The sequence below is a fragment of the Hylobates moloch genome, unplaced genomic scaffold, assembly GCF_009828535.3.
Source record: "Hylobates moloch isolate HMO894 unplaced genomic scaffold, HMol_V3 SCAFFOLD_5, whole genome shotgun sequence".
Classification (NCBI taxonomy): Eukaryota; Metazoa; Chordata; class Mammalia; order Primates; family Hylobatidae; genus Hylobates; species Hylobates moloch.
In genome coordinates, this window is record NW_026652280.1 from 140,626,413 (window position 1) to 140,643,461 (window position 17,049).

General features: G+C 35.3%; 1 protein-coding gene across 1 annotated transcript in view; it reads left to right on the forward strand.

The window, feature by feature from the left end:
* Positions 1-9,118, forward strand: part of COL24A1 (collagen type XXIV alpha 1 chain) — a 404,873-nt gene extending 395,755 nt beyond the window's left edge. The window contains exons 57-59 of the mRNA XM_058439743.1: positions 886-995; positions 3,424-3,639; positions 7,710-9,118. Coding sequence (XP_058295726.1) covers positions 886-995; positions 3,424-3,639; positions 7,710-7,856 — 473 coding nt within the window. The 3' untranslated portion in view covers positions 7,857-9,118. The remainder of the gene's footprint in view (positions 1-885; positions 996-3,423; positions 3,640-7,709) is intronic.
* The last annotated feature ends 7,931 nt before the right edge of the window (positions 9,119-17,049 follow it).

A 17,049-nucleotide genomic window follows, 5' to 3' on the forward strand; every position in this document is an offset into this window, starting at 1 on the left:
GACCGCAGTTTTTCCCACTGAGTGATAGTGGGAAAATCTGAAAGACTACAAAAATGATAAACATTTAATTGTATGATTTTTTTATGAAAACAAAAATGTTTTCATATTTTTATTTTACTTATCAGTATTATACATAAAGATATATTTTTCCTTCAAGAGATGGAAGTTGTTTCTATTGTAAAACAAAATGTTCATTTGAAACACTGTAATGATGTATAACAGAAATATACACATATACTTCATTAAGTTCAACTTTTCTATTAACTATGTAACTAAACAATTCACTTTTAGTTGCTGAGCACATCTTCTTATTGTAGAATGAAGCAATCAATTCAGCTATTCTATCATTTTGATTAAAACTATGAAACACTCTGAAATTGAGAGTTATGTGAAAAATACAGCATCTTTAGTATCAATTTTACATAATGCAGCATTCATTCATTCACTAAATGTAAATATATAATCTTCTAATTTTTTAACAGGTGAAACTGTGATAATATGTATTTAAAGTACCATGACAATTTATAACGATGTGGCCGGGCACAGTGGCTCACGCCTGTAATCCCAACACTTTGGGAGGTGGAGGTGGGCAGATCACTTGAGGTCAGGAGTTCAAGGCCAGCCTGACCAACATGGTGAAACCCCATCTCTACTGAAAATACAAAAATTAGCCAGGCGTGGTGGCATATTCCTGTAATCCCAGCTACTCAGGAGGTTGAGGCATGAGAATCACTTGAACCCGGGAGGCAGAGGTTACAGTGAGCCAAGATCGCACCACTGCACTCCAGCCTGGGCGACAGAGTGAGACTCTCTCTTAAAAAAAAAAAATTATAAGGATTACGGCATTTAATAACTTTAACTTTATGTTTTACTATAAATTATTAGGAAAATACTGGATTGATCCAAATCTCGGCTGTCCTTCAGATGCCATTGAGGTTTTCTGCAATTTCAGTGCTGGTGGTCAGACATGCTTACCTCCTGTTTCTGTAACAAAGGTATGTTACTGAATTTTAGAACACACGTCATTATATTGCACAGTATCAGTGAAAAATTATGTTTAAAATTCTATCACTTTAAATAATTATGAATTTTAAGAATGAAAGCAAAGATTATTCTCTATTATGTATGAGAAACAAATATGTTATTTTTTAAAACTAGTTAATCACAGTAAATCTTGACATTTTGATTGTGTCTTTTTATTATTTGGCTTAGTTTGCCTTACCCTACTGATCATGTTTTTTAAATTCCTTTTAAAATTGTGCAACATATGCTGTGTTTTTATGCATACACACACATTAGAAATTTCTTAAACAGCTATAGTGTTTGTAACCAGTAATCAGTTACCTGAAGTTTTGCTGAAAATTATATTATAATCATTAAAAAAGAATTTTGCCACAAAATCTCGCTATTTATGGTTATTAGGCACACAATAACCTTTCTTAAACATCCACAGAATACTACTAAAAACTTCTTTCATGAGTAATTCTATAAATCAAACATTTAGAACAAATGCATGTTAGTTTGTTAAACTAACATATATTATAACACTGGGAGTTATAACAAATATTTATGAAACCTAAATCCTAGCTGTACCTATAACATATATTGAAACCAAAACTGTTTCTTTCTTTTTCTGATTAAACCAGCTTGATACATGATCAAGAATTTCTCGTTGACAAAGAACTGATACATGTGCCTATTGTGTGTTTTGTTCATCATAAAAAGACAGCAGATAAAATTCAATCTCTTTAGCTACTTCTTATTGAACTGCGCTCTCCTCCTAAAACACCTCTCTTCATTAACCAGGGCATTCCATCAATTTATATTAATAGGCATTCACCATTATCACCCCTGAAATAGAAGAGGGAAGGACTCTTCCATTCCTAGGGAATCATGAACTTCTAATAAAGAGCAGCATTATATTCCTACTTCCAAAATATCCACATCATCATCCTCATTCCAGTGGAAGTTGGCATAGGATTATCATAGAAGGAAAGAAGATGGGACTGTGTGAACTGTGCAGAGGAAATAGGAGCAGTGGGGAAGCGGCACTCTAGTTATTTCCATGACCGAATCACTTCTCTCATTTCTTTGATTCATAAACTCAACCCAAGGAAGACCAGAGAAGTACTGGGACGAACAGTAGACTTGGAATCAGAGACCGGGGTTCTAGTCTCTATTCTATTAACCTAGGGAATAAAACTGTGATCCACCAGAGGGCCTGCTCTGTGCCAGGAACAATGCTAGGTAAATTACATTGATCATTTTTAATCCTCACAACAACCATGCCAGATTGGTGTTAGATCCCATTTTACTGACAAGGAAATTAAGGCTCAGAAATCTTAAATATTGTTTGCAAGTTCCTGACTCTAATCTGTAAAATGAAGGAATTGAATTACTTAAATTCTAACGTTCCTTATTATCTTTCCATGTGTATGCCCTTTTTTTGCCTTTCCTCTCATTTTGTTTTTCTTTCTGTTTTTCTTTTTGTTGTTATTGTTTTTCTTCTACATTACCTCATAACTGATATTTTTCTGACTTTATGCTTGGAAATCAGTACAAATTCCTCAGTAGGAACTATTTCTGTTCACTTATATTATGGCTATATCCCTGCTTGAATAATGCTAAAATAATAATAATAATGTCTAGAGCTATAGGAAAATCTGCCTTCCTGTTCAAGCCTGGGAAACGTGCAGTCAGTCTTCTTAAGTCTGATATTGTCCTATATATTAACTAATATATGTATTGGTTAATACTTGTTTATGCATTCATTCATTCATTCAATAAATATTTATTGACGATTCACTGTGTGAATGAAACTACATTAAGGGCTGGCAACACAAAGAATAGGATTCTGTCCTTGTCCTTTAAGGCTCTCAAAGTTAAAATTACTCAACCAAATTATTGTTACAGCTTGTAACTCATCTTTGGAAACTCTCACAAAAAAAATCTCGAAGGCAGAGACAGAATCTCAGATTTTTATTAAAAGTATTAAAGCATTAACCAAAAGCAAATTATTACTTTATATACTGTGAAAATTATCTTTATTTTATTGATATTATATGTAGTAGCCTGATGGTATGCTGGAGCCAATTCCTACAGGCTCAGGAAAGCCAGTTGTTTACATTTCTTCCCATTGCCATGTTCAGGGACCTCACCTTGGTAGTCTGAATTCAGCCATGCCTGTCATCCCAGCACTTTGGGAGTGCTTCTACCATAGGAGTCAGGAAATACTATAAATCTGGTTTTTCCTCCAAAAAGCAGTGGTTAAACATTTACCAGCACACCACTGACTGGCACTTCAGTTCCAAGAAAAGGAGCTTTCTGGAGGCTGCCTTTGAAGGACTTTTCCTCAGGTTTTCCTGAACTGTTAAGTTTCTCAATTGCCATGTTATAACCTGCATATTGTTTCTATGACATTAGTTGGAGTTTGGAGTTGGGAAAGTCCAGATGAACTTCCTTCATTTACTGAGTTTGGAAGCCACCCATATCATCACCATTCACTGTCTAAACACCCCAAGGTGGACAAGCACACAAACAAGTGGCCCAGGATTGCCTATTGGTTTCAAGGGATGGAATGGCCAGACTTTTAAAGTAAACAGTCTACTTGAACCTAAAGTGCTTTCAGATGACTGCAAGGTAAGGAAATGGCACTTTTAGAATTGTTCAGTATAACTAACTTAAAATTGATAAAACCATAAAATTAGGATAATTAGAGTAAGACTTTAATTACAAACTGCAGATACAGAAGGGTAGTAAGTTTTAATGTGCCTGACTTGTAACTGCATTTTTTAGAATCAATCATTTGTTTGTATCATACCTTATCAACTTGTGTCATACCAATTGGTGTTAGATTTTTACATGCAAAACAGGTGTTAAGATGTAAATTTTATTTTTATTCCCTATATGAAATAATTATACCAGGATGGATGAATAGATAGATAGACAGATAGATAAATGATAAATAGATAGTGAATTTGGATAAATATTTTCATGTGTTTTCACTGCTGTAATTCTACATCTCATTATTGCATAAAAGGCAAGTTATAGAGGCAAGTAAGTTTTATTTCATTCTGTCAATCCCTGTACCTAATACCAAATATGGGTATAATTACATACTGACTGGCCCCACCAGTAAGTATTTGAATTATAGCCTATTTTTTTTCCATTAAAATTAAATAATAGGGCCGGGCATGGTGGCTCATGCCTGTAATCCCAGCACTTTGGGAGGCCGAGGCAGTCAGATCACTTGAAGTCAAGAATTCAAGACCAGCCTGGCCAACATGGTGAAACCCTGTCTCTACTAAAAATCCAAAAATTAGCCGGGCATGGTGGCAGGTACCTGTGATCCCAGCTACCTGGGAGACTGAGGCAGGAGAACCACTTGAATCCAGGAGGCGGAGGTTGCAGTGAGCCAAGATCGCACCACTGCATTCCAGCCTGGGCGACAGAGTAAGACTCTGTCTCAAAAAATAATAATAATAATTAAATTAAATTAAATTAAATAATGGGGCTGGACACTGTGGGGCACATCTGTAATCCCAGCACTTAGGCTGAGGCAGGTGGTTCACTTGAGGCCAGAAGTTTGAGACCAGCCTGGGCAACATGGAGAAACTCTGTCTCTACTAAAAATACAAAAATTAGCCAGGCATGGTGGCACACGCCTATAATCCCAGCTACTCAGGAGGCTGAGCCACAAGAATCGCTCGAACCTGGGAGGCAGAGGCTGCAGTGAGCCAAGATTGTGCCACTGCACTCCAGCCTGGGCAACAGAGCAAAACTCTATCTCAAAAAAAAAAAAAAAAAATTAAATAACAGATATTATGAAAAATCTATAATTTTAAAACACTATTTCTTAGAGCAGGTGTTGGCAAACTACGTTCAACAGACCAAGTCAGGCCCACTGCATGTTTTTGTGAATAAATTTTTATTGGAACACAGCCATCCTTAATTCATTTACTTATTATCTATGGCTGTTATGGCACTACAATGGCAGAGTTGAGTAGATATGACAGAGACTGCAGGGCCCACGAAATGTAAAATATTTACTATCTGGCCCTTTAGAGAAGAGTTTGCTGACCCCTCTTTTAGAGAATGGAGTTGTCCACTTTATGTATATATCATTAATTATTTTAAGTAGCTTCATTTCCTATCCTTGTGTAGTATGAAGCCCATGATTTAGTATCTCAACATTTCCAAGGTACTCTACTTTTTCATAACATTTTATTTCCAGGAAAATAGTGCTTGAAAAATCATAGGAAAATAGAAGTATATATATATATCTTATTATCTATATTTGAAGAGATAAATATCATCAACAAATGTATTTAACTTGTACAGTTGGGCCCAGAAACATTCAGTGACTCACTAGTACCTCTGAGACACAATTCAAACTTATCAACTCCATTGAGTGCTTACAACAACCAGACCCCAGCCTGCTTTTCTAGATTGGGCTTTCACTGGCTGTCTGTTGTAAACGATGGTCACACTCATCTGTTACAATAATAATAGGGATAATAATATCAACAGCCCCTACTACTATTTATTGGGAGTTTTATTATATGTTAAGTGACCATGCATTACATTAATTATTTTATTCATAATAACAGCTTTGTAAAGAATATATTATTGGTCCTATTTTATAGGTATGAAAGTAAAGGCACAGAGAACTTGCTCAAGGTTATTTTGAGCAAAGTAATGCAGCCAATTAGCATAATTAAAAATAAATTAGCAAGTAAGTAAAATTAGCATAAGTAAAATAAAAATTAAAGTAAAAAATAAATAAAAATTAAAGTAATGCAGCTAATTAGATAATCGCAATCATACAGCTAATTAGAGGAGGAACAAGAAATCAATCCCAGGCATGGCTGGGCACAGTGGCTCATGCCTGTAATCCCAGCACTTTGGGAGGCCAAGGCAGGCACATAACAAGGTCAGGAGATCGAGACCATCCTGGCTAAAATGGTGAAACCCCGTCTCTACTAAAAATACAAAAAATTAGCCGGGCATGGTGGCAGACACCTGTAGTCCCAGCTACTCGGGAGGCTGAGGCAGGAGAATGGCGTGAACCTGGGAGACGGAGCTTGCAGTGAGCCGAGATTGCGCCATTGCACTCCAGCTGGGCGACAGAGCGAGACTCCCTCTCAAAAAAAAAAAAAAAAAAAGAGAAAAAGAAAAGAAATCAATCCTAAGCATGGAGAACTTCAAAGCCCAGGCCTTACTGTACTGCTAGTGACTTTTGATTGAAACTTCATTTAATCCTCGCAACAAGCCTGTGAGGTATGTGTTTATTATTCCCATTTTATATGTGGAGAAAGTGAGAGTACCAGCATTTCTATCAAAATCTGTCCCAGGTCAAATCCGTGAATTTAAATGCCATGCTAAGCTAATTTTCACAGCCACTTTCTACTTGCCCATCTGTTTTTTAGTTTTTTTTGGTTGTTGTTCTGTGTGTGTATATGTACGGGTGTTCAGCTTAAGCCATTCATTTTCTCTGAAATGCCTTTCTATACCTCACTAATCAAGTGGAAATTTTAGGCATACTTTAAAGCCCATCTATATTCCAAATTTTTTCATGAAGCTTTCCCTTGGTACTCTAGTTAGAAATGAGGAATTTACTCACTATCTACATTTTTTACATTGTACTTTCTATAGATGGTCTTTTGTTGTGGTTATTTGTTTATGTTTTTACTCTCTTCAATTAGATATGCAAGCCACTAGCATTTAGAAGCCAGAACTAATGTATTCATCTTTGTATTTCACAAGCACTGTAAGAACACTAAGGGTTATATCTTATTCAACTATGCTAAATATACTTAATATTCAATAAATATTGCTTAAAAGACTTAATGAATGAATCTAACAGTGCCTTACATACAGAATTTTAGGTCTTGTTATCATACCAGGCTTATGACTTTAGACAAGTAACTTATTTTCAATGAGCTTCAATTGCCTTAACTTTAAAATAAAATTTATAGCTTAAATAATCTCTAAAGTTCCTTCAAAATTTAAAATTTATATCATGATAATTCTGTGAATAAGTGAATTAGCTTCTAAATAACAGCTCCACAAAACTCATCAATCGTTTTTCTCTATTGTGTCTGGTTGAATCTTAATCACAGGATATTTTATGATATGTTTTTGTTCCATAGAATTTATTAGACACAAAAGAGAAGAAAGAGGGAAACTGTATAAATAGAGAGCTACAGAATGGGGGAGAGAGAAACCTAAAAGATGATTGCACATAATTATAATTTTAACTATTTCTGACTGAGGTAATTCTGTTTATTTTCTACCTGAAATACAGAGGTTGAAATAGCTCGTTCCCTTTTATCAAAGAAAAATATCCATCCTGAGGTATCAGCACCAAATAAAGGAATACAGAACAGATGGTTATTACTCATATTAGGAGTATTGCAGCCTTTTAATTCATATCTGGTCCTATGATTCATAGACAGTTGAAGCAGAAGCCTGGCCTTAGCCTCTGGAAGTGAAAAATTAGAACACACAGTGCCATTCTAGAGAAAGGAATAAGCCCAGGTTTTCAACTAATAATAGTAATTTTACCATTTATTGAGCATTGTTCTAGGCACTTTATATTCGTTATCTCTAATCCTTAAAACAAGTTCACATTATCTGTGAAAGGCATTGTCTACTGAAAGTGACTGCTAATGAAATGCATATGAAAGCATTTTGTTCTCATTTTACAGGTTGAAGATGGCAGCTGGCATAAGGCAACATTTCTTTTTCACACCCAGGAACCTAATCAACTTCCAGTGGTTGAAGTACAAAAACTTCCTCATCTCAAAACTGAACGAAAGTATTACATTGAAAGCAGTTTTGTATGCTTTCTATAAAGTCTCTGAATTACTTCCAAATTCAGGCTGTTGGCCAGGTAATTGCTGCAGAGGGAGAAATAAGACAGAAAGATACTGTCGTCATGAAATGCATGTAATAAAGCATTGGCTAAATCTTAAAGAATCTCAGGAAGAACAGACTTCCTCCTAAGAAGGAGAAAAGGCATTTTTAAAGGACTATGATTGATAAAATATTTAATTCTTTTAAAAATTATATTGATCTCAGCTTTCTTAGAGAATTCCCTAGAACTAAAAATTTATAAATATGGAATTTTTCAGGGTATCTTATATTTTTGACTGAGTGCATAGTACCCATTAGACAGCTGGAGATGCAGAGCACTGTGGAACAATACTGGCTAATGCTTCCAAATGTGCACTGCTTCTGTCTAAAAATTACAAGCCACAGTCTAATATGTCTTATTTTCCAAAACACTAAGCTGTATTCAGGTCCCGGATGGGCATATACATCTTAGCCGGTGATACACTACCTCTTACGTGTTGCCTCTTTGTGTTGCTTGGTGCTCTTTCGAAAACAAGGTGCTTATGGCTTTCATAGACTGTTTCCTTTTTCATCTTTGTCATTCTTCAAAAGTGTATGTACTGGTTACATCAAGATATGTTTTGGTTGTTAGTACTTATTTTAATTTGTTTGGTCACACACTTAATAACACGTAAAACTATTTATGTGAAGTCCTTGTTTTATTTTAAAATTCTCTTTGTGTATTTGGAATCAAAGCCAGCATATTGTAACCTGTGCTTATACGCAGAAGAATTAGATTTCTTTGTTTTTGTTTTATTTTTTAAATTGTTGTAAAAATTATTATAGGCCAGCTACATCTAGTAGTAGGTTTGGGGTAGAGATTGGGGGTTGTGCCATACTGTTTTCAAAGTTCATGATCATCTGGAATGATACTTAGTGTATATATATTTTGTAAAGTTTTAATTCAGCAAATTTTTTTAAATTGCTGCTGTTTTAAATTATAAAAACTTTATATTTCTGCTTTGTAGAAATTATATGTTTTGTAGTATTCATTGATTTTCTTTCACTGTACTTAAATTTAGTGTTAGTACTTTAAAAATTTTAATTTACCAGTCTTTAAAGCAACATCCAGAAAAAAAAGTCTTTTCCCATTTAAAATAGGCTCAGCCAGTTCAATGTCTCATTATCAGAGAAATGTTAGTTCAATATTGAAAGAAAAATATTATACCTCTTGGTATCTAGAAAAGCTTGTTCATCCATTATAAATATATCTTTAGCCACAGCAAACCACACTTAACCTATCTATAATAAAAATGTGCTTTAAATAATTTTGGGTGGTATTTGTTTTTCCTCTTTTGTTACAATATGCTTTTATTATTTATGATAGCCCCTCTGGCATAGGCTTTCTGTGTTATGTATATTTATATTGTTAAGAAGTATCTTTTATATACCTGCAAAAGGATTATAGGACCTGTTTCCGTGACAAAAATAAACTCTTAACATATATGATCAAATGACTTTCAACAAGTGTGCCAATGCCATTCAATGGAGAAAGGACAGTCTTTTCAACAAATGGTTCTGGGAAAACTGGATATCCACATGCAAAAGAATGATGTTGAACACTTACCTTATATTACATACAAAAAGTAACTCAAAATGGGAGCAAATATCTAAACAAAAGAGCTAAAACTATAAAACTTTTAGAAGAACACAGAAAATCCTTCATGACACTGGATTTGGCAATGATTTCTTGGAATGACAACGAAAGCACAGTCAACAAGAGAAAAAAATAGACAAATTGGACTCTCTCAATATTAAAAATTCTCTGTGCATCAAAGAACACTATCAAGAAAATGAAGAAGCAGCCCAAGGAATATGATAAAATATTTGCAAATCATATACTGATAAGGGATTAGTATCCAGAATATATAAAGAACTCCGGTGACTCAACACTAGAAGAACTAGCAACCCAGTTTAAAGAATGGGCAAAGGACTTGAATAAACATTTCTCCAAAGATATAGAAATGACCAATGAATAAAAAGATGCTGGCTGGGCACAGTGGTTCATGCCTGTAATCCCAATACTTTGGGAGGCTGAGGTGGGAGGATTGCTTGAGTCCAGGAGTTCAAGACTAGCCTGGGAAACATAGTGAGACACGATCACTACAAAAATTTTCTAAAAATTAGCCAGGCATGGTGGCACACATGTGCAGTCCTGGCTATTTAGGAGGCTGAAGCAGGAGCATCACTTGAGCCCAAGAAGTTGAAGTTGTGGTGAGCCATGATCACACCACTGCATTCTAGCCTGGGTGACAGAGTGAGACCCTGTCTCGAAAAAAAAAAAAAAAAAAAAGTAAAGAGAAGAGAAAATGCCCCAAATCAATAGTCGTTGGGTAAATGCAAATCAAAACCACCAGGAGGTACCAATTCTGTGGTATGATGCAAAAATATATTGGTCTTTATCTCTGGTTCCTGGCACAGGGCTCCTAAGACTCTTGGAATTTTCTAAGTGAAAGGTGTCTCTTGTTATTTATAATGAATGCTTTTCAATCACACCTGAGTTTATGTTCATAAGGTTTTTTAGAGTGGGGACCCTAAAGAGCCTCAGGATGGAGCTGGTCCCCAGAAAGACCAAGTAATTAGAGGGTTGAGACTTTCAGTCCCACCTACTGACCCCTGGAAAGAGGGGAGGGCAGGCCCTGGAGATGGAGCTCTGTAAAAACTCTTGAACAGTGAGATTTAGAGAGCTTTCTGTTTGGTGAACACATTAACTTGCTGGGAAGGTGATACACCCAGCAGGACATGGAAGCTCTGCACTACACTCCGCATACTCTGCCCTGTGCATCTCTTCCAGCGGGCTGTTCCTAAATTATAATAAACTAGTAAACATAAGTAAAGTGTTTCCCTGAGTTCTGTAAGCCATTCTAGCAAACTGTTGAACATGAGGAGGGGCGTCATGGGAACCTACCATTTGTAGTTGGTTGGTCAGAATTACGGATGGCCTGGGACTCGCAATTGGCATCTGAAGTGGGTACTGAACCCATTTATCTGTGGAAGGTGATGCTAATTTCAGGCAGTGTCAGAATTGACTTGAATTGTTGGACATCCAAATTGGTGTCTGAAGAATTGGAGAACTGGTTGTTAGTTTTGGAAAACACCCCAGAACTTTACACCCATTAGGATGGCTATTTTAAAAATAAAAGGAAAATAACAAGTGTTCTCAAAGATGTGGAAAATTGAAAGCCTTATGCATAGCTGGTGGGAATGTAAAATGGTACAACCATTGCACAGAATAGTTTTGTGGTTACTTAAAAAAGTAAATAACTTTTTAAAAAGTTGTGTGTGTGTGTATCTATGTGTATGTATATATCTATGTATATGTATATATAGCTTTATATATATATGAAGCTAAATGTAGAATTACCATATCATCCAGCACTTCTCCTACATCTAGGTATATACCAAAAAAAATTGAAGGCAGGGATTCAAATAAATATTTGTATATCAATGTTTATGGGAAGCATTATTACAGTAGCCAAAAGGGATAAACAACCAAAATGTTGATAAACAGATGAATAGATAAACAAAATGTGGTATATACATACAATAGAATGTTATTCAGCCTTCGAAAGGAATGAAATTCTGTTATATGTTACAACATGGATGAACCTTGAAAATATTATACTAAGTGAAATAAGGTGACACAAAAGGACAAATAGTGTATGATTCCACTTATATGAGGTACCAAGAATAGACAAATACATACAGACAAAAAGTAGAATAGAGGTTACCAGAGGCCAGAGGAGGTGGGAATGAGGTGGGAACTATCCTTTTTTTAATGAGTGCAGAGTTTCTGTTTGGAATGACAATGTTTTGAAGATAGATAGTGATGATTGTTGCATAACAATGTTAATGTACTTATTGCTACTGGATAATACACGTTAAAATGATTAAAACAGTCAATTTTATGTTATGCATATTCTACCCCAATTTTTAAAAATAGGGCCTTGGCAAAGATGTCTGTTTTTTCATTTGAAAAAGATAAAAATGTTTTTAAAAGGAGCACAAAGGTTGAGTGTAAACTAAAGAAACCATATCCTATAATCTAGTTTCAGTCTACATGCTATACATTCTGTTCCAAAAAGTAATAATAACTTAGTTTGCACTTACATGATTTTTCTAGAGATCATTTAAGAAACATATAGAGGACAGAAATGCCTTGTTTTATGTTTTAAGTGTGTTCCTGAAATATCAAATTTAAAGCAAATTTCAATCAACTTAATCATAGGCAGTTAGGCAGTATAGTAGTTAGGAGTGCTCTGAGGATTCACTGTGTGATTTGGGGTGTATCGTTGTAGGTTCATTGTCTCAGTTTCTTTGCTGTAAAATAGTGATAATAAAAATACCTATCTCATTTGGTTGTTGAGTGGATTCAAAAATGGAGAAATGCTTAAAACAGTGTCTGGCACAAAGTAATCACCATAAACATTAGTCGCTGCTATTTATTGCCATCATCATCATCATCATTAAAGATTTAATAGTTCTATGATTATTATCACCAGTTTGTGCTAAATCCCTTAGTAAAATTATTCATCTGCTTTAAAGCCATGCTATCCCCATATTTTGTTGTATATAGATTTTTTATATATTATAATTACTAATTAATTATTAAATATAAAGACTTTCTAAAAATCAAGTGCAACAGATAATGTAAACAATTAAGAAAGGTGTTTTGCTTTTCTCCCCATTTTTATGTATTAATGTAAAAGTTACAGTGGTTTGGCTGGGCACGGTGGCTCACGCCTGTAATCCCAGCACTTTGGGAGGCCGAGGCGGGTGGATCACCTGAGATCGGGGGTTCGAGACCAGCCTGACCAACATGGAGAAACCCCATCTCTACTAAAAATACAAAAAATTAGCCAGGCATGGTGGCACATGCCTGTAATCCCAGCTACTCAGGAGGCTGAGGCAGAAGAATCGCTTGAACCTGGGAGGCGGAGGTTGCAGTGAGCCGAGATTACACCATTGCACTCTAGCCTGGACAAAAAGAGTGAAACTCCATCTCAAAAAAAAAAATAAAAAAATTATAGTGGTTATTACAAAGTAAATATCATGGACATTTTCTGTAATATGAAACCATAGCAAAAGGAATATTGGACTTAGAGACAGAAAACATGAATCAAGTTTCAACTCTCCCATTTATTGGTTTGCAGTACTTGGATAAGTCACTAATTCTCTGTTATTATCTGTATTGGAATAGAGAGAGAGAGAGAGAGTAGGTAGGTATATAGAGTTTTGTGAGTTTTTTTTGTCTATATTGGCAAGTTTTTTTTTTTGGTCTGCTTGCCCTATCAATTACATGAGAGAAGGGTGTTAAAATCTCCAACCATGACTGTGGGTTTGCCTGTTTCTCCTTTTGTTTCTCACTTTTTCTTGCTTATACATGTAATTAGTTGCATTCAAATTCACAGTTGGTATATCCTGTAGTGTTCTGGCCACTGTTTAACACCCAGCTCACTAAGAGGAAAGAAAGAGACAATCCCTAATTTGTTAGCATTTGCCCATTTCTGTGGTGTAAATACTTGTACAATGGCTGATTTCAGGCTACAAATAGATTACAGAACATGAAGATAGGAAGAGATAACACGTTGGGTCTAACAAGCTAGTCCAAGTTGGCTTTAGCCCACCATTGGTATGTCATCCTATTAGAATGATTACTCATTCATTATGAAATATCCGTTTTCTGCTTACTAACTTAATGTTTACTTTTTCTATTGTTAGTATAATTATATGAGCTTTCTTTTGGTTAGTGTCTGCATGGCATATATTTGTCCATCCTTTTATTTTTAACATTTTTGCATCCATTCCTTTATTGTGTTTCTTGTAAGCAGCATGTAGTTGTATTTTTATTTTTAATCCACATTGGCAACTTTAGACTTAATTATTTGGTATGTTTACATTTAATGTAATTACTGTTACATTTACATTTAAACCTGTCCTCTTACTATTGTGTATTTATCTCATCTCTAATTTGTTTCCTCTGTCCTCCTTTCTTGCCCTCCTTTTGAGTGGTAAAATATTTTTATTCTATATTTCCTCTTTTAGCCACTAGCCATATTTTTATTTTCTTTTAGTGGCTACCCTAGAGACTACAGTGGTCACCTTCATATCCTTGACTTTGTAGAGGCTATATAAATTAGTACTTTTCGTGGTGGCTCAAGCCTGTAATCCCAGCACTTTGGGAGGTTGAGGCAGGTGGATCTTTTGAGGTCAGAAGTTCAAGACTAGCCTGGCCAACGTGGTGAAACCCTGTCTCTACTAAAAATAAAAATAAAAAAAAAATTAGACAGGTGTGGTGGTACATGCCTGTAATCCCAGCTACTTGGGAGGCTGAGGAAGGAGAATTGCTTGAACCCAGGAGGTGGAGGTTACAGTGAGCCAGGATCACACCACTGCACTCCAGACCAGGTGATGGAGTGATATGCCATCTCAAAAAAAAAAATCCGTATTTTTCCACTTTTCAGACAATGCAAGCCCAGATCATGCCACTGCACTGTAGCCCAGGTGACAGAGTGAGACTCTGTCTCAAAAATAAATAAATAAATAAACAGTGCTTTTCCACTTTTCAGATAATACAATAATATTACTACACTTTAATTCCATTTATCACTTCCTGACATTTTGTGGCATTACTCTCTGTATTTTTTTATACATATATTTAAAACCCTAAATATTTTAAACTGACGGTTCATTTAGTTTTTTCTGCCTATTTATCCTTTTCTATGCTTTCTTTTTTGTTGTTTTTTAAAACATTTTTGTTGATATATAACAGTTGTACGTATTTTGGGGATACATGTATTATTTGGGGGATACATATAACATTTTGATACATGTATACAATGTGTAATGATCAAATTAAGGTAATAAGAACATCCATCACCTCAAACATTTATTTTTCCTTTGTGTTTGAAACTACTATTTTTACTTGTTTGAGGAACCTCTATACTGTTTTCCATAATGGCTGTCCTACTTTACATTCCCACCAACAATGTATGAGCATTCCCCTTTCTCCTCATCTCCTTGCCAACATTTATGTCTTTTTTATAATAACCATTCTAAATGGGATAAGATGATGTCTCATTGTACTTTTGATTTGCATTTCCTTGATGATTGGTGATGTTGAGAATTTTTTCATATACCTGTTGGTCATTTGTGTATCTTTAGAGAAATATCTATTCAGGTCTTGTGCTGATTTTTTTAATAGGATCATTGGTTTCTTTGCTATTGAGTTGTTCGAGTGCCTTAAATACTCTGGTTATTAGTCCTTGTTGGATTGATCATTTTCAAATACTTTCTCTCATTCTGTGGGATGTCTCTCTTCACCTTTTGTTGATTGTTTCCTTTGCTGCACAGAAACTTTTAGGCTTGATGTGATCCCATCTGTGTATTTTTAAATTGTGTTATTTGTTTTTGTTTGTTTTTACTATTGAGTTGTTTGAATCCCCTAAGTATTCTGGTTATTAGTCCCTTCTTGGATGGATAATTTTCAAATATTTTCTCCCATTCTGTGAGTTGCCTCTTCACTTTTTGTTTATTGTTTTCTTTGCTGCACAGAAGCTTTTAGGCTTGATGTAATCCTATCTGTGTACTTTTGCTTTGTTACCTTTGCTTTTGAGGTCTTACTCAAAAAATCTCTGCTTTTCTTTCGTTCATTACCATGCTTTCACCTGGGATAATTTGCCTTCTGCTAGAGAACCTCCTTAAGTACTTCTTTTCATGTGAATCTGCTGGTAAAAAATTACCTTCATTTTTTTGTCTGAAAATTATTTCCTTTGTCTATGGGATATTTTTACTGGGTATAGAATTGCGGATTATCATTTGTTTTCTTTTAAAGATATTATTCTATTGTTCTCTAACTTCCATAATTTCTGTTTAAATATCAGCATGAAGTTTTTATTTATTTATTTATTTATTTATTTATTTATTTATTTAATTTTTGAGACAATCTCACTCTGTCATCCAGACTGGAGTGCAGTGGTGCAATCTCGGCTCACTGCAACCTCTGCCTCCTGGGTTCAAGCGATTCTCCTGCCTCAGCCTCCCGAGTAGCTGGGATTACAGGTGGCCACCACCACACATGGCTAATTTTTGTAATTTTAGTAGAGACAGGATTTTACCATATTGGCCAGGCTGGTATCGAACTCCTGACCTTAGGTGATCTGCCCAGCTCAGCCTCCTAAAGTGCTGGGATTACAGGCATGAGCCACCATGCCTGTCCAAAGTTTTTTTTCTCATTTGAAGAGATTGTGTCTTTTTCTTTGCTTTTAAGTGTTTTTTGTTGTTGTTTTTGTTTTTGTTTTTGGTCCTTGGTTTTGGATAGTTTTACTATGATGTACTTAGGGTAGATTTCTATGTAATTATTTGCTTGGGATTCAATGTGCTTGTTTAACATGTGACTTGATCTCTCTTGTAAGCTTTGGACAATTTTTGCTGAGGGTTTCATCAAATATTACTGCTATTGATTCAATTATTCTTTGCTTCTAGGACTTTACACACTCATATTTGAAATATATTTACTTTGTCTCATATATCTCTTATGCTCGTCTGTATACTTTTCATCTTTTTTCTCTTTATGCTTCAGTTTATGTTTTTGTTTTTTTTTTACTGAATTAACTTTCAGTTCACTGACCCTATTTTTGCTATATCTAATGTGCTGTTAAACTCACCTTTGAGTTCTTAATATTAGAAATGGTAATTTTTCTTTTTTTTTTTTTTTTTTTTTGGAGACAGAGTCTTGCTCTGTCACCCAGGCTGGAGTGCAGTGGCACAATCTCAGCTCACTGCAACTTCTGCCTCCCAGATTCAAGTGATTCTCCAGCCTCAGCCTCCCAAGTAGCTGGGATTACAGGCTTGTGCCACCACACCTGGCTAATTTTTGTATTTTTTAGTAGAGACGGGGTTTCGCCATGTTGACCAGGCAGGTCTCAAACCCCTGACCTCAGGTGATCCATCCTCCTCGGCCTCCCAAAGTGCTGGGATTAGAGGCATGAGCCAGCAGGCATGGTCAGAAATTGTAATTTTTTCAATTGTAATGTTTTCATGTCATCTTTTATGGAAATCTTCCATCCTATTTATCACTTATTGAGCATAATGATCACAATTGACCCCGTCCATATTTGATTATTCCAACATCTGCATGTCCTAAAGATCTAC